Consider the following 24,818-nt stretch of genomic DNA (forward strand, 5'->3'; position numbering starts at 1 on the left):
ATAAATTCCTAATGTATAATCATTTGGTACTGCATGCTGACTTTACCTTCCCTTCTCTTCCCTGGGAAAATAAAGATTTATTGGTACAAAACAAAAACAGAAACCTAATAGCAATGTTTAAATTTCTAACTACTGGGCAAGAGCTTATCTCTTACTTATCTCCAGGCCTTTCCTGTTTGCTTAGGTATTGCAGATTCCTGTGGACAAGTTGGACACATCTCTGTAAGCCTTTATTTACCTGTCTCATTGGAAATCTCATTGTCTGCACAAGGAATACAATCAAAGCAGCAGACAGCCTTCCCCTCCTGGGCAGCTTTCCTGAATCCAGGCCTACAGCTCTCACTGCACACAGACTGAGGAATCTAGGAGGAAAGAAATCTATTAGTAAATGCTTGGACTTTTTGAAAAAAGTCCAAATTTTTGGACTATTTCTGAGTATCATTGAACAATTACTTTGTAAATGCTTACACTAAAAATTGAAGAAAACGAGTTTGGTATTACTAATTTTGGTTCCTTTTGCATGAAATCATCCACATGTTTACATTTTGGCCCAATACCATGCAACTGTTGTAAAGAATGCCTCATTAAAGTAGTATTGGAGAATGCCATGTGTACTGGCTAGTTTTGTGTCAACTTGACACAACTGGAGTTATCACAGAGAAAGGACCTTCAGTTGAGGAAATGCCTCCATGAGATCCAACTGTAAGGCATTTTCTCAATTTGTGATCAAGGGGAAAAGGCCCCTGTGGGTGGCGCCATCCCTGGGCTGGAAGTCTTGGTTCTATAAGAGAGCAGGCTGAGCAAGCCAGGGGAAACAAGCCAGTAAAGAACATCCCTCCATGGCCTCTGCATCAGCTCCTGCTTCCTGACCTGCTTGAGTTCCAGTCCTGACTTCCTTGGTGATAAACAGCAGTATGGAATTGTAAGCTGAATAAATCCTTTCCTCCCCACCTTGCTTCTTGGTCATGATGTTTGTGCAGGAATAGAAACCCTGACTAAGACACCATGGTACGACTTCAGAGTTAATGTGTCTCAAGCTTACTGGCTACTAGGCATGAGTATAGTTCTTGATTGATAACTTTACAGGACTTGGTTTCATCATGGAAACAAATCTTATGCAGTTCTGAGAGGAATTTTATAGAGATATTTACCTGAGGTACGAAGAGCCACCACATAATAGGTGTCAGCATTCATTGTCCATTGTCTCATATGAAAATGAAATTTAGATAGAAGGTAAGCAACCACATTCTTTGATTTCTGATTCTGCTCTGTGAATATGATGTCATCACATCTTCTGGCACATAAAACACTCTTTTTTCACCATGATATAATGCCTGCTCACAGTGTCAGTTAAAGAAACCTGTACTCTCCTCCAGTCAGCTTTTCTCGAGTATTTATGTGAAGAAACAATCAAAAATAACATACACACATGTACACACACACACACACACACACACACACACACACACTGGCCTGTCATGATATTTTATCTTTTCAGAGGCTGAAAAATAAAATTTCATCTTAGCTCTCTCACTGAAATTTCTTCAACTTCTTGATAAATAAACTCCTATCAGTGTTTTGAAGCAGTGACAGAAATCTAACAGACACTATTTATAAGAAATGTGTGGACATTAATAACAACTTTTCCATTAATCAAAGTCAGAGAAATGACAAAATAGTCAAATGTTGGCCGTTACTCATTAGGAGTTAAAGATTGACTGATACTGAATGAGTGTCCAATTAACACTATATCCTGAAAATTACTTTTGTTTTTATAGAAAGGCAGTGCAGTGAGGTAAGTCACAACTTACTTTTGTAAACTGTGTCGGCCATTGTATCATTTCCTCAGATAAAGACAACCGGTGACCCTGGGGAGAATTTGGAGAAAAGGTTCCTACTTTCATCTTTAATCCAAGACCCGTTGGGAAATTCCAAAAATTGAAAATGTCATATTCTGAATATAAGTTTTTCCTCTCATCTATTACAGTTTGACCACTTGGATGGTTTTTAAGTAGGGTGATCTTTAGAAAAGGGAGGATCTAGAAGAGATGCAGGGATGTATATTGAAATCTAAGATACTAAAAATCTTTTTTAAAAAAGTAATACAAACAATAACTGTGTCTTTTATCACCTCATGATGGAAAGGAACTATAAAGGAGTCATCAAGATGGTTGAGTAAATAAAATATACATGGATTGAAATGTTTTCATTCTCAAAAATCACACTGTGTTCAAGAGAAATCATTCAATTAAATATAGCTAAGACAACATGTTATGTGGATTCAGTTCCTTCAAAATTCTTTGTACTGCTAGCCACACCTGTTAACTTTTGAAATATATTCAGAGGTTCCATGCATAAAATGGAGGCCCTCGAGTTGAAGGTGCAATTTAAAGTGATTCTGAGGAATATACTTGGAAATGTCAACTTTTCACATTGAAGATATTATGAAGAAGCCTGTAAAGCAACTTATTATATGAATTTAAGATTGGTTGAATAAGTTTTTTCCTTTGTTCCTGGCACACAATTTATAAAGATACTTAACTAAGGATTTTGCATTGGACATCAGAGTGAAACAAGTATTATCTCACTTGTTCATTCACAACCTATTCTAAAGCCTTTGATGCCTAATACTAACCCTTAATAAATAAATAAAAAATGTGGCATTGCTGATAATACACAGGAAGGGATGTTACCTGCCAGGGGGAGAATGCCATTCCTTCTCCATTGGCATATGGTTGTGTCTGTATTTGTTGAACAGTCATCTCATGGAGGCTGTGAGCAAGAGCATATACAGCATTGTATATATTGTAGCTCTCTTCACTCATTGCTGGGTCAAAAATGTGTCTGGGGAGTAAGTCTAAAGATGCATTGGGTTGGCAGTTCTCTAAAAGTTGGCAATCAAACTCAGAAAAAGAGCAATTGAAGAAAAAAACCCAAAATTTAGGAAGATAAGCATCTTCTGGGTATGTGTAGGGATTAACTGTTTGAACAAAATTCACAAACTCAACCATCTCTTCATGATGGTGTGAAAAAATGAGACTCCCATGAAAGGATTCTATCATAAAATAATCAGAATAGTAGTCAATATCCCATTGAGAGTTCAAGACCCAGACTTTCCATGTCACTAACAGTTGTGCAATGTGTCGCATTAAACCTTGTAAAGAAACAGTGTCCCCATAAATAATAATCACATTTGCTGATGATTCCTGAATCTTCTCCATATTTTTCCATATTGCATCAGAATATGAATTCCAGGTGCCAGGAATCATTTTCACAAAGGCTAAGCAGATCCTATTACTTTCCATAACTTCTCTAAAGTCTGACAGAATCTGAGTCCCTCTGGGGTCATTTGGGACAATCAGACCCACCCAGGACCAGCTGAAATAAAGCATCAAAGACACTAAGGCCAGTGACAGATATGTGTCCTCGGGGGCCACCTGAAAGAGTGTTTTATACTGACTTTGGTCATTCATGTTAGAATCAAAATGTCCAAAAGTAAACTGTAGAAAAGCAAAATTGGAAACAAGAGAAAGAATATTGGCATCAAACACAGTGTCAATCATGAATCAACAGAAGGCAAGATGAAGATGACTTTGTCATATTTTAAAAAGGCAACTCATTATAGAGTTTTCAACAAAAAGTACTGACAGTTCTCCATTTTAAATAACATAGCTAGTCCTGTTCACCTCTCCTTCCATTCTTGATTAATTCAATACCCCTATTTTACATTTTCAGAAAACTGTAATGTTAAAAAATGATATATGACACCAGTTCCCACATCCTACTGCTCACCTGTGGTATTTTGTAGAGTTGTAGCAGTGTCCCAATATGGGCAGATATTGCCCATGATGTTCCTGTAAGTGCTGCAGGTAAATTTCTCTTCTGGCCACAGTTATAATTAACTAGTTGATTACTCAACCCTGAGAGCCAAAGAAAGGGACCAAGAAGAATATTCTTTTCAGAAAATTTAATGTTATGATGCTCAAATCCAAGAGTTGTGTTCGGTAGAAGATGAGGATTTCTGTTGATCTCCTGAATGGTAAACATCAGGGCCAGAAGAAACTGGTAGTTCATAAAATTATACCTGCATAGATTTCATAAAATTACATGGAAGAAGGACATAAACCATACAATCTTTATACTTTTTGAAATAGCATTTTCATTCAAATTGTAATGTCGCTATAAAATCCTAATTTTAATATCTTTTCATGAATTGCTTACAATTAGAATGGGCATTTTAAGTATGTAGTATTAGGTAAGATCTGACAGCATTAACATTTATTAATCATGGTCTCTGGGACTCTTAGTATATTGAGTGGAGAAAATGGTGCACTAATAAGTAATTATGTTCTGACAAATCATCAGAATATTTAGTCCTTGAATCTTGGCCTATCAGTCTCTATAGAAATGAAAGGTCAATATATCTTGATCCAGTCACCCAGGTTTTTGTGATAATATCCCTTTTAAAGAATATCACGGGCTGGGGAGGCGGCCTAAGCCACAGCAGCAGCGGTCGCCATCTTGGTCCGGGACCCGCCGAACTTAGGAAATTAGTCTGAACAGGTGAGAGGGTGCGCCAGAGAACCTGACAGCTTCTGGAACAGGCAGAAGCACAGAGGCGCTGAGGCAGCACCCTGTGTGGGCCGGGGACAGCCGGCCACCTTCCGGACCAGAGGACAGGTGCCCGCCTGGCTGGGGAGGCGGCCTAAGCCACAGCAGCAGCGGTCGCCATCTTGGTCCGGGACCCGCCGAACTTAGGAAATTAGTCTGAACAGGTGAGAGGGTGCGCCAGAGAACCTGACAGCTTCTGGAACAGGCAGAAGCACAGAGGCGCTGAGGCAGCACCCTGTGTGGGCCGGGGACAGCCGGCCACCTTCCGGACCGGAGGACAGGTGCCCACCCGGCTGGGGAGGCGGCCTAAGCCACAGCAGCAGCGGTCGCCATCTTGGTCCCGGGACTCCAAGGAACTTAGGAATTTAGTCTGCTTAGGTGAGAGTCTGTACCACCTGGGAACTGCCAAAGCAACACAGTGTCTGAGAAAGGTCCTGTTTTGGGCCTTCTTCTTCGGCCAGGAGGAGGTCCAAATACAAGATATCTGCGCACCTTCCCTGTAAGAGAGCTTGCCAGCAGAGAGTGCTCTGAGCACTGAAACTCAGAGGAGAGAATCTGTCTCCCAGGTCTGCTGAGAGACGGTAACAGAATCACCAGAAGAACAATCTCTAAACAGAGTCAACTATAACTACTAACTCCAGAGATTACCAGATGGCGAAAGGTAAACGGAGGAATCTTACTAACAGGAACCAAGACCACTCACCATCACCAGAACCCAGCACACCCACTTCGCCCAGTCCAGGGAACCCCAACACACCTGAGAACCTAGACCTAGATTTAAAAGCATATCTCATGATGATGGTAGAGGACATCAAGAAGGACTTTAATAAATCACTTAAAGAAATACAGGAGAACACTGCTAAAGAGTTACAAGTCCTTAAAGAAAAACAGGAAAACACAATCAAACAGGTAGAAGTCCTTACAGAAAAAGAGGAAAAAACATACAAACAGGTGATGGAAATGAACAAAACCATACTAGACCTCAAAAGGGAAGTAGACACAATAAAGAAAACTCAAAGCGAGGCAACACTAGAGATAGAAACCCTAGGAAAGAAATCTGGAACCATAGATTTGAGCATCAGCAACAGAATACAAGAGATGGAAGAGAGAATCTCAGGTGCAGAAGATTCCATAGAGAACATCGGCACAACAATCAAAGAAAATGGAAAATGCAAAAAGATCCTAACTCAAAATATCCAGGAAATCCAGGACACAATAAGAAGACCAAACGTACGGATAATAGGAGTGGATGAGAATGAAGATTTTCAACTCAAAGGTCCAGCAAACATCTTCAACAAAATTATTGAAGAAAACTTCCCAAATCTAAAGAATGAGATGCATATGAACATACAAGAAGCCTACAGAACTCCAAATAGACTGGACCAGAAAAGAAATTCCTCCCGACACATAATAATCAGAACATCAAATGCACTAAATAAAGATAGAATACTAAAAGCAGTAAGGGAAAAAGGTCAAGTAACATATAAAGGCAAGCCTATCAGAATTACACCAGATTTTTCACCAGAGACTATGAAAGCCAGAAGAGCCTGGACAGATGTTATACAGACACTAAGAGAACACAAACTGCAGCCCAGGCTACTATACCCAGCCAAACTCTCAATTATCATAGAGGGAGAAACCAAAGTATTCCACGACAAAACCAAATTCACGCATTATCTCTCCACGAATCCAGCCCTTCAAAGGATAATAACAGAAAAAAACCAATACAAGAACGGGAACAACGCCCTAGAAAAAACAAGAAGGTAATCCCTCAACAAACCTAAAAGAAGACAGCCACAAGAACAGAATGCCACCTTTAACAACTAAAATAACAGGAAGCAACAATTACTTTTCCTTAATATCTCTTAACATCAATGGTCTCAACTCGCCAATAAAAAGACATAGACTAACAAACTGGCTACACAAACAAGACCCAACATTTTGCTGCTTACAGGAAACTCATCTCAGAGAAAAAGATAGACACTACCTCAGAATGAAAGGCTGGAAAACAATTTTCCAAGCAAATGGTATGAAGAAACAAGCAGGAGTAGCCATCCTAATATCTGATAAGATTGACTTCCAACCCAAAGTCATCAAAAAAGACAAGGAGGGACACTTCATTCTCATCAAAGGTAAAATCCGCCAAGAGGAACTCTCAATTCTGAATATCTATGCTCCAAATACAAGAGCAGCCACATTCACTAAAGAAACTTTAGTAAAGCTCAAAGCACACATTGCGCCTCACACAATAATAGTGGGAGACTTCAACACACCACTTTCACCAATGGACAGATCATGGAAACAGAAACTAAACAGGGACACACTGAAACTAACAGAAGTGATGAAACAAATGGATCTGACAGATATCTACAGAACATTTTATCCTAAAATAAAAGGATATACCTTCTTCTCAGCACCTCATGGTACCTTCTCCAAAATTGACCACATAATAGGTCACAAATCAGGCCTCAACAGATTCAAAAATATTGAAATTGTCCCATGTATCCTATCAGATCACCATGCACTAAGGCTGATCTTCAATAACAAAATAAATAACAGAAAGCCAACATTCACATGGAAACTGAACAACACTCTTCTCAATGATACCTTGGTCAAGGAAGGAATAAAGAAATTAAAGACTTTTTAGAGTTTAATGAAAATGAAGCCACAACGTACCCAAACCTTTGGGACACAATGAAAGCATTTCTAAGAGGGAAACTCATAGCTATGAGTGCCTTCAAGAAAAAACGGGAGAGAGCACATACTAGCAGCTTGACAACACATCTAAAAGCTCTAGAAAAAAAGGAAGCAAATTCACCCAAGAGGAGTAGACGGCAGGAAATAATCAAACTCAGGGGTGAAATCAACCAAGTGGAAACAAGAAGAACTATTCAAAGAATTAACCAAACGAGGAGTTGGTTCTTTGAGAAAATCAACAAGATAGATAAACCCTTAGCTAGACTCACTAAAGGGCACAGGGACAAAATCCTAATTAACAAAATCAGAAATGAAAAGGGAGACATAACAACAGATCCTGAAGAAATCCAAAACACCATCAGATCCTTCTACAAAAGGCTATACTCAACAAAACTGGAAAACCTGGACGAAATGGACAAATTTCTGGACAGATACCAGGTACCAAAGTTGAATCAGGATCAAGTTGACCTTCTAAACAGTCCCATATCCCCTAAAGAAATAGAAGCAGTTATTAATAGTCTCCCAGCCAAAAAAAGCCCAGGACCAGACGGGTTTAGTGCAGAGTTCTATCAGACCTTCAAAGAAGATCTAACTCCAGTTCTGCACAAACTTTTTCACAAGATAGAAGTAGAAGGTATTCTACCCAACTCATTTTATGAAGCCACTATTACTCTGATACCTAAACCACAGAAAGATCCAACAAAGATAGAGAACTTCAGACCAATTTCTCTTATGAACATCGGTGCAAAAATCCTTAATAAAATTCTCGCTAACCGAATCCAAGAACACATTAAAGCAATCATCCATCCTGACCAAGTAGGTTTTATTCCAGGGATGCAGGGATGGTTTAATATACGAAAATCCATCAATGTAATCCATTATATAAACAAACTCAAAGACAAAAACCACATGATCATCTCGTTAGATGCAGAAAAAGCATTTGACAAGATCCAACACCCATTCATGATAAAAGTTCTGGAAAGATCAGGAATTCAAGGCCAATACCTAAACATGATAAAAGCAATCTACAGCAAACCAGTAGCCAACATCAAAGTAAATGGAGAGAAGCTGGAAGCAATCCCACTAAAATCAGGGACTAGACAAGGCTGCCCACTTTCTCCCTACCTTTTCAACATAGTACTTGAAGTATTAGCCAGAGCAATTCGACAACAAAAGGAGATCAAGGGGATACAAATTGGAAAAGAGGAAGTCAAAATATCACTTTTTGCAGATGATATGATAGTATATATAAGTGACCCTAAAAATTCCACCAGAGAACTCCTAAACCTGATAAACAGCTTCGGTGAAGTAGCTGGATATAAAATTAACTCAAACAAGTCAATGGCCTTTCTCTACACAAAGAATAAACAGGCTGAGAAAGAAATTAGGGAAACAACACCCTTCTCAATAGCCACAAATAATATAAAATATCTCGGCGTGACTCTAACGAAGGAAGTGAAAGATCTGTATGATAAAAACTTCAAGTCCCTGAAGAAAGAAATTAAAGAAGATCTCAGAAGATGGAAAGATCTCCCATGCTCATGGATTGGCAGGACCAACATTGTAAAAATGGCTATCTTGCCAAAAGCAATCTACAGATTCAATGCAATCCCCATTAAAATTCCAACTCAATTCTTCAACGAATTAGAAGGAGCAATTTGCAAATTCATCTGGAATAACAAAAAACCGAGGATAGCAAAAACTCTTCTCAAGGATAAAAGAACCTCTGGTGGAATCACCATGCCTGAACTAAAGCTTTACTACAGAGCAATTGTGATAAAAACTGCATGGTACTGGTATAGAGACAGACAAGTGGACCAATGGAATAGAATTGAAGACCCAGAAATGAACCCACACACCTATGGTCACTTGATCTTCGACAAGGGAGCCAAAACCATCCAGTGGAAGAAAGACAGCATTTTCAACAATTGGTGCTGGCACAACTGGTTGTTATCATGTAGAAGAATGCGAATCGATCCATACTTATCTCCTTGTACTAAGGTCAAATCTAAGTGGATCAAGGAACTTCACATAAAACCAGAGACACTGAAACTTATAGAGGAGAAAGTGGGGAAAAGCCTTGAAGATATGGGCACAGGGGAAAAATTCCTGAACAGAACAGCAATGGCTTGTGCTGTAAGATCGAGAATTGACAAATGGGACCTAATGAAACTCCAAAGTTTCTGCAAGGCAAAAGACACTGTCTATAAGACAAAAAGACCACCAACAGACTGGGAAAGGATCTTTACCTATCCTAAATCAGATAGGGGACTAATATCCAACATATATAAAGAACTCAAGAAGGTGGACCTCAGAAAATCAAATAACCCCCTTAAAAAATGGGGCTCAGAACTGAACAAAGAATTCTCACCTGAGGAATACGGAATGGCAGAGAAGCACCTGAAAAAATGTTCAACATCCTTAATCATCAGGGAAATGCAAATCAAAACAACCCTGAGATTCCACCTCACACCAGTGAGAATGGCTAAGATCAAAAATTCAGGTGACAGCAGATGCTGGCGAGGATGTGGAGAAAGAGGAACACTCCTCCATTGTTGGTGGGATTGCAGGCTTGTACAACCACTCTGGAAATCAGTCTGGCGGTTCCTCAGAAAATTGGACATAGTACTACCGGAGGATCCAGCAATACCTCTCCTGGGCATATATCCAGAAGAAGCCCCAACTTGTAAGAAGGACACATGCTCCACTATGTTCATAGCAGCCTTATTTATAATAGCCAGAAACTGGAAAGAACCCAGATGCCCCTCAACAGAGGAATGGATACAGAAAATGTGGTACATCTACACAATGGAGTACTACTCAGCTATTAAAAAGAATGAATTTATGAAATTCCTAGCCAAATGGATGGACCTGGAGAGCATCATCCTGAGTGAGGTAACACAATCACAAAGGAACTCACACAATATGTACTCACTGATAAGTGGATACTAGCCCAAAACCTAGGATACCCACGATATAAGATACAATTTCCTAAACACATGAAACTCAAGAAAAATGAAGACTGAAGTGTGGACACTATGCCCCTCCTTAGAAGTGGGAACAAAACACCCATGGAATGAGTTACAGAAACAAAGTATGGAGCTGAGATGAAAGGATGGACCATGTAGAGACTGCCATATCCAGGGATCCACCCCATAATCAGCTTCCAAATGCTGACACCATTGCATACACTAGCAAGATTTTACTGAAAGGACCCAGATGTAGCTGTCTCTTGTGAGACTATGCCGGGGCCTAGCAAACACAGAAGTGGATGCTCACAGTCAGCTAATGGATGGATCACAGGGCTCCCAATGGAGGAGCTAGAGAAAGTACCCAAGGAGCTAAAGGGATCTTCAACCCTATAGGTGGAACAACATTATGAACTAACCAGTACCCCTGAGCTCTTGACTCTAGCTGCATATGTATCAAAAGATGGCCTAGTCGGCCATCACTGGAAAGAGAGGCCCATTGGACACGCAGACTTTGTGTGCCCCGGTACAGGGGAACGCCAGGGCCAAAGGGGGGGAGTGGGTGGGTAGGGGAGTGGGGGTGGGTGGGTAAGGGGGACTTTTGGTATAGCATTGGAAATGTAAATGAGCTAAATACCTAATAAAAAATGGAAAAAAAAAAGAATATCACAAAGATAATTTAAGTCATATATTGCAATTTCTCTTACTTTGCCTTTAAACTCTGGGGATTAATTCATGTGTAGTCACATCCAAATTTATTTTATATTTATTGTTTTTATGAGCTGTGTGCATCACATATGCAGATGTGAGGCCCAGTGAGGGTAGAGGTCCATGAGACTTAATAACTAGAATTGCCTGGAAGAGAAGAACTTCAAGAGACAGTCTAAGCTGTCCAAACATTCTTTCACAGAATCTCTTAACCACTTATTTAATTATTGACTGACTAACTGACTGAGTTATTGGATGAAGTGTGCTGTTCACAATGCTGTTTTCTAAGTTTATATTTGTAAATATTGTACTTCAGTTGGATATACATAATTCATAAAAATATACTTGTCAGAGTTTCATAGAAAAACAATATTTTTTTATATTTTTGAAAAATATAGGGAAGGAGATTAAATTTATATTAAATTTACATGAAGAGAAATAAAAAAGTATATTTAAATGTAATTTTTTTTCTACAAAATTCTGGCCTTATAATCACATACATACTTTATTTACTCAACTCTGATCTTTGTGCTTCGGTATTATCTTTTCATAAATGTTTTTATCTTTTAGCAAAGATGCTGGTCTGGCACATATCTGACACTCATGCTGTCTCAAAGAAAACTGTATACTCTAAGAACATCCTCTAAACTTTTTTTCTGGGATGCTGCTGAGATTTACATTTTGCATGCCCTGCCTGAGGTTCATGTCTTTTTTTTTTAATTAGGTATTTAGCTCATTTACATTTCCAATGCTATACGAAAAGTCCCCCATACCCACCCACTCCCCCTTTTTGGCCCTGGCGTTCCCCTGTACTGGGGCATATAAAGTTTGCGTGTCCAATGGGCCTCTCTTTCCACTGATGGCCGACTAGGCCATCTTTTGATACATATGCAGCTAGAGTAAAGAGCTCCGGGGTACTGGTTAGTTCATAATGTTGTTCCACCTATAGGGTTGAAGATCCCTTTAGCTCCTTGGCTACTTTCTCTAGCTCCTCCATTGGGAGCCCTGTGATCCATCCATTAGCTGACTGTGAGCATCCACTTCTGTGTTTGCTAGGCCCCGGCATAGTCTCACAAGAGACAGCTAACTCTGGGTCCTTTCGATAAAATCTTGCTAGTGTATGCAATGGTGTCAGCATTTGGATGCTGATTATGGTGTGGATCCCTGATTATGGCAGTCACTACATGGTCCATCCTTTCGTCTCAGCTCCAAACTTTGTCTCTGTAACTCCTTCCATGGGTGTTTTGTTCCCACTTCTAAGGAGGGGCATAGTGTCCACACTTCAGTCTTCATTTTTCTTGAGTTTCATGTGTTTAGCAAATTGTATCTTATATCTTGGGTATCCTAGGTTTTGGGCTAATATCCACTTATCAGTGAGTACATATTGTGTGAGTTCATTTGTGAATGTGTTACCTCACTCAGGATGATGCCCTCCAGGTCCATCCATTTGGCTAGGAATTTCATAAATTCATTCTTTTTAATAGCTGAGTAGTACTCCATTGTGTAGATGTACCACATTTTCTGTATCCATTCCTCTGTTGAGGGGCATCTGGGTTCTTTCCAGCTTCTGGCTATTATAAATAAGGCTGCTATGAACATAGTGGAGCATGTGTCCTTCTTACCAGTTGGGGCATCTTCTGGATATATGCCCAGGAGAGGTATTGCTGGATCCTCCGGTAGTACTATGTCCAATTTTCTGGGGAACCGCCAGACTGATTTCCAGAGTGGTTGTACAAGCCTGCAATCCCACCAACAATGGAGGAGTGTTCCTCTTTCTCCACATCCACGCCAGCATCTGCTGTCACCTGAATTTTTGATCTTAGCCATTCTCACTGGTGTGAGGTGGAATCTCAGGGTTGTTTTGATTTGCATTTCCCTGATGATTAAGGATGTTGAACATTTTTTCAGGTGCTTCTCTGCCATTCCGTATTCCTCAGGTGAGAATTCTTTGTTCAGTTCTGAGCCCCATTTTTAATGGGGTTATTTGATTTTCTGAAGTCCACCTTTCTTGAGTTCTCTATATATGTTGGATATTAGTCCCCTATCTGATTTAGGATAGGTAAAGATCCTTTCCCAATCTGTTGGTGGCCTTTTTGTCTTATTGATGGTGTCTTTTGCCTTGCAGAAACTTTGGAGTTTCATTAGGTCCCATTTGTCAATTCTCGATCTTACAGCACAAGCCATTGCTCTTGTCTTCAGGAATTTTTCCCCTGTGCCCATATCTTCAAGGCTTTTCCCCACTTTCTCCTCTATAAGTTTCAGTGTCTCTGGTTTTATGTGGAGTTCCTTGATCCACTTAGATTTGACCTTAGTACAAGGAGATAAGTATGGATCAATTCGCATTCTTCTACATAATAACAACCAGTTGTGCCAGCACCAATTGTTGAAAATGCTGTCGTTCTTCCACTGGATGGTTTTAGCTCCCTTGTCGAAGATCAAGTGACCATAGGTGTGTGGGTTCATTTCTGGGTCTTCAATTCTATTCCATTGGTCTACTTGTCTGTCTCTATACCAGTACCATGCAGTTTTTATCACAATTGCTCTGTAGTAAAGCTTTAGGTCAGGCATGGTGATTCCACCAGAGGTTCTTTTATCCTTGAGAAGAGTTTTTGCTATCCTCGGTTTTTTGATATTCCAGATGAATTTGCAAATTGCTCCTTCTAATTCGTTGAAGAATTGAGTTGGAATTTTGATACGGATTGCATTGAATCTGTAGATTGCTTTTGGCAAGATAGCCATTTTTACAATGCTGATCCTGTCAATCCATGAGCATGGGAGATCTTTCCATCTTCTGAGATCTTCTTTAATTTCTTTCTTCAGAGACTTGAAGTTTTTATCATACAGATCTTTCACTTCCTTAGTTAGAGTCACGCCGAGATATTTTATATTATTTGTGACTATTGAGAAGGGTGTTGTTTCCCTAATTTCTTTCTCAGCCTGTTTATTCTTTGTGTAGAGAAAGGCCATTGATGGGTTGAGTTTATTTCCACTTTCACCAATGGACAGATCGTGGAAACAGAAACTAAACAGGGACAAAGAGAAACTAACAGAAGTTATGAAACAAATGGACTTAACAGATATCTACAGAACATTTATCCTAAAACAAAAGGATATACCTTCTTCTCAGCACCTTATCTTACCTTCTGCAAAATTAACCATATAATTGACACAAAACAGGCCTCAACAGACACAAAAATATTGAAATTGTCCCATGCATCCTATCAGACCACCATGGACTAAGGCTGATCTTCAATAACACATAAATAATGGAAAGCCAACATTCACGTGGAAAATGAATAAAATTCTTCTCAATGATACCTTGGTCAAATAAGGAATAAAAAAAGAAATTAAAGACTTTTTAGAGTTTAATGAAAATGAAACCACAACATACCCAAACTTATTGGACACAATGAAAGCATTTCTAAGAGGGAAACTCATAGCTCTGAGTGCCTCCAAAAAGAAACTAGAGAGAGCACACAGTAGCAGCTTGATGACACACCTAAAAACACTAGAAAAAAAGGAAGCAAATTCACCCAAGAGGAGTAGATGGCAGGAAATAATCAAACTCAAGGGTGAAATCAAAAAAGTGGAAACAAGAAGAACTATTCATAGAATCAACCAAACGAGGAGCTGGTTCTTTGAGAAAATCAACAAGATAGATAAACCCTTAGCTAGACTCACTAGAGGGCACAGGGAGACCATCCTAATTAACAAAATCAGAAATGAAAAGGGAGACATAACAACAGATCCTGAAGAAATCCAAAACACAATCAGATCCTTCTACAAAAGCCTATACTCAACAAAACTGGAAAACCTGGATGAAATGGACAAATTTCTAGACAGATACCAGGTACCAAAGTTAAATCAGGATCAAGTTAACGATCTATACAATCCCATATCCCCTAAAGAAATAGGAGCAGTCATTAATAGTCTCCCAACCAAAAATAGCCCAGGACGAGATGGGTTTAGTGCAGAGTTATATCAGACCTTCAAAGAAGATCTAATTCTGAAAGTTCTTCACAAACTATTCCACAAAATAGAAGTAGAAGGTACTATACCCAACTCATTCTATGAAGTCACAATTACTCTGATACCTAAGCCACAGAAAGATCCAACAAATTTAGAGAACTTCAGACCAATTTCCCTTATGAATATCGATGCAAAAATACTCAATAACATTCTCGCTAATCGAATCCAAGAACACATTAAAACAATCATCCATCCTGACCAAGTAGGTTTTATTCCAGGGATGCAGGGATGGTTTAATATACGAAAATCCATCAACGTAATCCATTGTATAAACAAACTCAAAGACAAAAACCACATGATCATCTTGTTAGATGCAGAGAAAGCATTTCACAAAATCCAACACCCATTCACGATAAAAAGTCCTGGAAAAATGGAATTCAAGGCCCATACCTAAACATGATAAAAGCAATCTACAGCAAACCAGTAGCCAACATCAAAGTAAATGGTGAGAAGCTGGAATCAATCCCACTAAAATCAGGGGCTAGACAAAGCTACCAACTTTCTCCCTACATATTCAACATTGTACTTGAAGTCCTAGCCAGAGCAATTCGACCACAAAAGGAGATCAAGGGGATGCAAATTGGAAAATAAGAAGTCAAAATATCACTTTTTGCAGATGACATGATAGTATATATACGTGACCCTAAAAATTAAACCAGAAAACTCCTAAACCTTATAAACAGCTTCAGTGAAATAGCTGGATATAAAAGTAACTCAATTACAGAGACAAAATTTGGAGCTGTGACTGCCATATGCAGGGATCCATCCCATAATCAGCTTCTAAATGCTGACACCATTGCATACACTAGCAAGATTTCGCTGAAAGGACCAAGTTATAGCTCTCTCTTGTGAGACTATGCCGGGGCCTAGCAAACACAGAAGTGGATGATCACAGTCAGCTATTGGATGGGTCACACGGCCCCTAATGGAAGAGCTAGAGAAATTACCCAAGGAGCTATAGGGAACTGCAACCCTATAGGAGGAACAACAATATGAACTAACCAGTACCCTGGAGCTCTTGTCTTTAGCTGCATATGTATCAAAAGATTGCCTAGTCGGCCATCACTGCAAAGAGAGGCCCATTGGACTTGCAAACTTTATATGCCCCAGTACAGGGGAATGCCAGGGCCAAAAAGGGGGAGTGGGTGGGTAGGGGATTGGGGGGGTGAGTATGGGGGACCTTTGGGATAGCATTGAAAATGTAAACGAGGAAAACACCTAATAAAATAAAATAAAATAAAATAAAATAAAATAAAATAAAAGTAACTCAAACAAGTCAATGGCCTTTTCTACACAAAGAATAAACAGGCTGAGAAAGAAATTATTGAAACAACACCCTTCTCAAAAGTCACAAATAGCATGAAATACCTTGGCGTGATTCTAACTAAGGAAGTGAAAGATCTGTATGATAAGAACTTCAAGTCTCTGAAGAAAGAAATTCAAGAAGATCTCAGAAGATGGAAAGATCTCCCATGCTCATGGATTGGCAGGATCAACATTGTAAAAATGGCTATCTTGCCAAAAGCAATCTACAGATTCAATGCAATCCCCATCAAAATTCCAACTCAATTCTTCAACGAATTAGAAGGAGCAATTTGCAAATTCATCTGGAATAACAAAAAACCTAGGATAGCAAAAACTCTTCTCAAGGATAAAAGAACCTCTGGTGGAATCACCATGCCTGACCTAAAGCTGTAGTACAGAGCAATTATGATAAAAAACAAAACAAAACCAACAAAAAAACAAAAACAAAAAGAAAACAAACAAACAAACAAACAAAGAAACAAACAAAAACCTGCATGATACTGGTATAGCGACAGACAAGTAGACCAATGGAATAGAATTGAAGACCCAGAAATGAACCCACACACTTATGGTCACTTGATCTTCGACAAGGGAGCTAAAACCATCCAGTGGAAAAAAGACAACATATTCAGCAAACGGTGCTGGCACAACTGGTGGTTATCGTGTAGAAGAATGGGAATTGATCCATTCCTATCTCCTTGTACAAAGGTCAAATCTAAGTGGATCAAGGAACTCCACATAAAACCAGAGACACTGAAACTTATAGAGGAGAAAGTGGGGAAAAGCCTCGAAGATATGGGCACAGGGGAAAAATTCCTGAATAGAACAGCAATGGCTTGTGCTGTAAGATCGAGAATTGACAAATGGGACCTCATAAAACTGCTAAGCTTCTGTAAGGCAAAAGACACCATCAATAAGACAAAAAGGCCACCAACAGATTGGGAAAGTATCTTTACCTATCCTAAATCAGATAGGGGACTAATATCCAATATACATAAAGAACTCAAGAAGGTGGACTCTGGAAAATCAAATAACCCATTAAAAATGGGGCTTAGAGCTAAACAAAGAATTCTCACCTGAGGAATACCGAATGGCTGAAAAGAACCTGAAAAAATGTTCAGCATCCTTAATCATCAGGGAAATGCACATCAAAACAACCCTGAGATTCTTGTACAACCACCTTGGAAATCAGTCTTGCGATTCCTCAGAAAATTGGACATAGTACTACCAGAGGATCCCGCAATACCTCTCCTCGGCATATATCCAGAAGATGTTCCAACTGGTAAGAAGGAGACATGCTCCACTATGTTCATAGCAGGCTTATTTATAATAGCCAGAAGCTGTAAGAACCCAGATGTCCCTCAACAGAGGAATGGATACAAAAAAATGTGGTGCATTTACACAATGGGGTACTACTCAGCTATTAAAAAGAATGAATTTATGAAATTCCTAGGCAAATGGTTGGACCTGGAGGGCATCATCCTGAGTGAGGTAACCCAATCAGAAAAGAACTCAAATGATATGTTCTCACTGAGAAGTGGATATTAGCCCAGAAATTTAGAATACCTAAGATATAAGATACAATTTGTGAAACACATGAAAGAAGAACGAAGACCAAAGTGTGGACACTTTGCCCCTTCTTAGAATTGGGAACAAAACACCCATGGAAGGAGTTACAGAGACAAAGTTTGGAGCTGAGACAAAAGGTTGGACCATCTAGAGACTGCCATATCCAGGGATCCATCCCATAATCAGCCTCCAAATGCTGATACCATTGCATACCCTAGCAAGATTTTGCTGAAGGGACCCTGATATAGCTGTCTCTTGTGAGACTATGCCAGGGCCTAGCAAACACAGCAGTGGGTGGTCACAGTCAGCTATTGGATGGATCACAGGGCCCCCAATGGAGGAGCTAGAGAAAGTACCCAAGGAGCTAAAGGGAACTGCAACTCTATAGGTGGAACAACAATATGAACTAACCAGTACCCCGGAGCTCTTGACTCTAGCTGCATATGTATAAAAAGATGGCCTAGTCGGCCATCACTGGGAAGAGAGGCCCATTGGTCATGCAAACTTTATATGCCCCAGTACAGGGGAACGCCAGGGTCAAAAAGTGGGAGTGGGTGGGTAGTGGATTGGGTGTGGAGGGTATGGGGGACTTTTCGTATAGCATTGGAAATGTAAATGAGGAAAATACCTAATAAAAAATGTTAAAAAAGAGAAAAAATGGGGTACAGAGCTAAACAAAGAATTCTCAACTGAGGAGCACTGAAGGGCTGAGAAGCACTTGAAAAAATGTTCAACATCCTTAATCATCAGGGAAATGCAAATCAAAACAACCCTGAGGTTCTACCTCACACCAGTCAGAATGGCTAACATCAAAAATTCAGGTGACAGTAGATGCTGGCGAGGATGTGGAGAAAGAGGAACACTCCTCCATTTCTGGTGGGACTGCAAACTTGTACAACCACTCTGGAAGTCAGTCTGGCAGTTCCTCAGAAAATTAGACATAGTACCACTGGACAATCCAGCAATTCCTCTCCTGAGCATATTCCCAGAAGATGTTTCAACCAGTAATAAGGAAACATGCTCCACTATGTTCATAGCAGCCTTATTTATAATAGCCAGAAGCTGGAAAGAACCCAGATGTCCCTCAACAGAAGAATGGATACAGAAAATGTGGCACATTTACACAATGGAGTACTACTCAACTATTAAAAACAATGAATTTATAAAATTCTTAGACAAATGGATGCATCTGAATGTATCATCCTGAGTGAAGTGACCCAATCACAAAAGAACACATTTGATATGCACTCACTCATAAGTTGACATTAGCCCAGAAATTTAGAGTACTCAAGATAGAATTTGCAAAACATGAAACTCAAGAAGGAAGACCAAAGTGTGGGTACTTTTTTCCTTTTTAGAATCGGGAACAAAATACCCATGGAAGGAGTTACAGAGACAATTTTGGAGCAGAGCCTGAAGGAGTGACCATCCAGAGACTGCCCCACTTGGGTATCCATCCCATAAACAACCTCCAAACACAAACACTAGGCATATGCCAACAAGTGCCTGCTGACAGGATCCTGATATAGCTGTCTCCTGCGAGGCTCTGCCAGTGCCTGGCAAATACAGAAGTGGATGCTCACAGTCATCCTTTGGATGGAGCACAAGGTCCACAATGAAGGAGCCAGAGAAATACCCAGGGAGCTGAAGTGGACTGAAGCCTCATAGAAGGAACATCAAAATGAACTAACCAGTACCCTCAGAGCTCCTTGGAACCATACCACTAATGAAAGAAAACACACGGTGGAACTTGTGGCTCTAGCTATATTTGTAGCAGAGGATGGTCTAGTCAGTCATCAATGGAGAAGCCATTGGTCCTGTGAAGACTCTACGCCCCAATATAGGGGAATGCTAGGACCAGGAATGGGAGTGGATGGTTTGGGGAGAAGGGGGAGGGGGAAGGGTATAGGTGATTTTTGGAGGGGAAACTAGAAAAGGGGATATCATTTGAAATGTAAATAAAGAAAATATCTAATTAAAAAAAGAAGAAAAAATCTATTATAAAGAACTCTCAAAAAAATGAAAAACACCATGGACCAAATTACCTAGACCTGAAATCTGTACCTTAGTTCATTTCTGTACAATTAAAATAACCTTTCTGAGTCATATTGTAAAAGTCAAATATCATATATCATATTCATTATCTAGAATACACATCAAAAAGGATAAGATTATATCCTGCAGAACTTGATGGTAAGACTCTCTTACTGGAGACACTATATACTTGAATTACAGACCATGGAAAAATCAAGCTGGTAGTCACCTAGGTGTTTTCTCTTTCCTGGATAGATTTCACTGTGTGAAGGTGCTATGGATACTACTGAAAAAATAAAAGTAATCCTCACTCTCATCAATCTGTGAACCATGAGGGATACAGTAAACCAGCATTATATGGTACAGCTTCTGGTATCAAAATGGGCACACACGATATAAATGTAATTAACCCTTGACTGATCTGTTTTAAAATCACTTCCATAGTATGGAACCTATGGTTGGCACTACAAAATGGCCAGAGATTATGACTAGGTATGTTATAGACCCAATTGGAGAAATTAATTTTGTTATTCTCATAAATAAACACAGTATAAAATCTAGTCCTTATAACTTATGGATGAAAAACCATAAGCAAATGACTGCAGAAGTAAAAGGATTTTTTTGGTGTCTTAATTATAATTACTATCACTATGATGAAAAAGAATGTCCAAAATCAAGATGGGGAGAAAATTTATTAGGCTTATACTTTCAAATCACTGAAAGAAGTTAGTACAGGAATCAAACAGGATCAAAATATAGAGAAAGCAGGTGATACAGAGCCTGCAAAGGAGTTTTTCTTATTGATTTTCTCATATTGGGTTTCTCAGCCAGCTTCTGTATAGAATTCAGCCCATGAATGGTTATTCATAATGGCCTAGATCATCCCCCATCAATCATTAATTGATAACATGCCCTACAAGCTTGCCTACAATCCAACCTTATGGAGGAATTCTTTCAACTGGCATTCCTTCCTGTCAGATGACTGTACTGTGTCTCAAGTTGAAATAAAAATGTCCTACATATTTGACTTACATTTCATTGTTGGAAGAAATCAAAACATGAATTCAAGCAGGCTAGGAACAGAAGGCAGGAGCTCTGACCCAGGTGCCTTAGAAGAATACAGTTTCCTGGCTTGTCTGTGTGGCTTCCACACCCTGCACTCTTATGCAACCAAGGACCACCTGCTCATGGGCGGTCCCTCCCACAATGGGCATGAACCTGACTCATCAACCAATGACTAGGAACATAGCCTACAAACCTGCATATAGTCTGGTCTCATTGAGGTATTTACTCAATTGTGTCTTCCACCTTTCTTGTGAGTCTAGTTTATGTCAAGTTGACATACAACTAGCCAGAACAAAAAGAAACATGAGGCAAAAAAAAATCTACAAATGTTTTAGACAGCATGCAAATGTTAAGAAAATATTAATAGTTAAATAAAAGTATAGGATTATGAACAAAAATAATCTTAAAAAATGGTTATTTACAATATTCTTTTTATGATGATATTAAAAGAACCTGAAGATAAATCAGTAGGAAAGATCAGAAATCAGAGAAATTTCTTGTGTTATTTCTAAATGTCTACTATATTACATAATTTACTTAAAAATCAAAGAATATTCATAACATTTACATATTTAATTAGAGCAAATAACATTGAAACAACATACAACTAAATAATATCTTAATACTCTACTTTAAAAGAAAATTAATCTATAAAGGTCTGAATTCACGTGTCTTTCTGTAAGTAGGAGTTAGAGATGAATGGAAGTACAGTTCTCACAGTGCTGACAATGATTGGCAACAGCACTCACTTCAGCCAGACCCTGACAAAATTCTTTACATCAGAGAAGTTGATGTACACTTCATGGGCTGCTTGTACTTGTGTTTCTTGCTGTACTGGAAAATGCCCCTGTATATTACATCTTCCTTCATAATTGTCCTGAGGGAAGGGGAGCTAGAATTACAACCACAGTGCCTAGTAAAGGAACAATACTTAGATGTGGAAAGATAAGTAGATAGAGAAGAGCAGACATCATAGTTGTACTTTGCAAGTAAATGAATGCAGGACACATACATCATAGAACACCATGAAAGGATTTAGAGGTCACTCAGTTGCCATTCAATTGTGTGCAAAGAAAAGACCACAAGTCTGCAATTCATAGAAATTGAGACCTCAGTTATACAGCCACAGGTTAGAGTACAAGAATGTGCTTGGGACCTAGAAAACTTGCAGTTACTTCATTTTATCTATTTTTTTATTCTGGAAAAAATAATACAAAAAATTTAAGTGCATTAAGAAATATATTGTTAATATATATGGAATTGCATTGTATAAGACAAGCTATTTAGTCTTTTATAGTAAAATTACTATTTTCCTGTCATGAACTATTTTGATTATAGTTTGGGTTGCATAAAAAGTTGAAGAATTTTACAAGATATAATTATTTCATTAGCATGAATAAGCAAGATACTCATGGCTTATATAACTAAAGTATAGCCTTTTCACATATGGGCATGTTGCTGCATAATATATAGAAACCCACATACAAATGTACATTGCTACATGAGCTGCTGGAAGTAGGGAGCAGAGGGAATAGACAGTAAGAAGGGGAATTAGTTATAATGAAGAACAAGTGGCTCCACTCAGCATCTAAATCCCTCAGTCTGCTAGGTATATTAGACAAATTTGTCAGTTTGAGAATCAATGTTATCCAAAAGAAATTAAGTCTATCTTCAGTTACTGCATCAAGGAATTGTTACATTTATATATAAAATTTTGGATATATGGCTATCTAGGATATGCTAGTTTCAAACTAAATATGTCACGACCCCAAATATATAATGATTGTTTTTGCATCTGAAAACACTTTCCTCGATGTTTTACTGAAAATCCCACCAATGTTTTAAGAAATACACAATAATTTCACAATGTGCACAATTCTCATACAGTACTATATTTTATTTTATATTTTTTTAAAAATAGATTTGCAAACTCCATTGTTATATTTCAGGGTATTTTTAAACTGATCCATAGAGATGTAAGATAAGCACAACTGACTTCCTTTATAACCAGCCACACTTGACTATTTTTCATCAATTTTTTTCTGAGGAATTAAATTTTTTCATACATTATCCCTTAATACTGCAGACTTCAGAAGAGTTAAAAAGTGGCCCTAAAATGCCACCTTCAAAGAAAGAGTATCTTGATGAGAGCATCCATATACATTACAGAAAGCACTGGAAACATATAGGGCCAAAGGTAAACATTTAGAATAAAATTAAAATTAAAAAGTTTAGCAAAGAAATTCTGAAATACGAAAGAGAGAGAGAGTGAGAGAGAGAGGTATAGAAGAGAACAGTGTCAAAATTTAATCTTGACAGTTCTAAAGCCAGGTACATGTAACATAAGCAAGTCTTGTTACTTAATATTCAGAAGTCTTTGTATTTATTAATATCATTTATCCTCAGAAGAGCACATCTGTACTTTAAGAAAGCTCAGAAGTACCAGATCATACTTAGATTAAATTATCCATACTTTAAAATCATAAAACTGAAAATATTCAATTCATCTGGCATTACAAGCATAAAAAACGTCATGAAGTTCTAAGATGATATAAGGAACGCAAAAGAGATGAAAAAAATGAAACTATAACTTCAGAGATTTGAGAGTGAAAAACAGTGGTTATGAAAAACCTCATGAGAGTTTTCATCCATACATCCTTTATGTCACAAGAATTCTGAACTTTTACAAGGAATAATTGTACTTACTCTAGGTACATATCCTGGAAGTAGTATGGGTCCAATTCATGTGGAACATGGTTACGTGTGCTGTAAATATGAAGAGGAAAAAATGCACCAATTGTCAAATCTCCTTCATGGTAAGTATATTCCTCGATTGTTTCATAGCACATATATCCAGTAAAGGCACATACAAAATTGGGAATATACAAAACTCCAAAGATAAAAATCCAGAACATCCCATTAACACAAACACATATGCCCATCCATAAGACTGATGGATACAGATCTAATGATGCCCAGCAGTTTTATATATTGGCGTCAAGTATTTGTGAACATGTGTGTTTCTAACTTTGCTAATGAGGGCAGATGTCACAACACTTTCTCAAGTTCCTATTGACACTTCTGCCACTGTTATTCAGAGTTCTGAATTCCCTTAGGCACTGCATCTGAGCCCCTGTGTTCTGCTTGAAAACAAGTTGGAAAACATGTCTTAGATTTTCTTCTCTAGACACAGGCACCATGATTTCAGCCAAGAAAACAGACAGCTCAAGGAACAATTTCCTCATTGGGCTGTTTTGGCCAAATTTGAAGCAAAAAACTTTTTATTATGACAACAACTTTAGCTGACGAAAACATGCTAAATCATAGGTTGCCAGAGTAGGTGAACTAGGAGAAGGCATGGAAATACACTCATGAGCGAAATAAGTGGAATATGTTTTTCCAAATCAGAAACAGCAAGTTTAGTCCACACTTCCTACTGACGATAGGTATCTAAGAATCTTCTTTTATGATACATTTGTATGTGCCAAACAATATGATGTCTGCACTTAAACCTATTCAGCTTATTTCTCATTTTCAAAAAGCCAATAGTCCTGTGACATTTCTCACTTATAAATTACCTACTTAAATTCAGTGCAAATGTTGTTTTGCCTCTTTCCATTCTGAGATTTGAACTTCTCCATCCTGGGATTACCATTGAGTTGAATTGTCCTGTGATACATCCCTGCATCTAAAGCTGTGTTTTTCCTTCTTAGTCTACTAACAAAATATAACAGTGTGTGAGAAATCCATCTCCTTTCTGTAAAAGTGTAATTTACAGTCATCACAGTGTGTCCTTTCACCTAATATGCTTAGGGAAGCTCTCTTGAGTGA

The 24,818-nt window shown here is 38.6% G+C and overlaps 1 protein-coding gene across 1 annotated transcript in view; it reads right to left on the bottom strand.

Moving 5' to 3' along the window:
- Positions 1-23,902, bottom strand: part of Vmn2r57 (vomeronasal 2, receptor 57) — a 48,910-nt gene extending 25,008 nt beyond the window's left edge. The window contains exons 1-5 of the mRNA NM_177764.4: positions 23,694-23,902; positions 3,793-4,084; positions 2,694-3,500; positions 1,812-2,039; positions 239-362 (exon numbers count right to left, since the gene is read on the bottom strand). Coding sequence (NP_808432.2) covers positions 239-362; positions 1,812-2,039; positions 2,694-3,500; positions 3,793-4,084; positions 23,694-23,902 — 1,660 coding nt within the window. The remainder of the gene's footprint in view (positions 1-238; positions 363-1,811; positions 2,040-2,693; positions 3,501-3,792; positions 4,085-23,693) is intronic.
- Between the last annotated feature and the right edge of the window lie 916 nt (positions 23,903-24,818).

Source organism: Mus musculus, chromosome 7 (assembly GCF_000001635.26).
Source record: "Mus musculus strain C57BL/6J chromosome 7, GRCm38.p6 C57BL/6J".
Classification (NCBI taxonomy): Eukaryota; Metazoa; Chordata; class Mammalia; order Rodentia; family Muridae; genus Mus; species Mus musculus.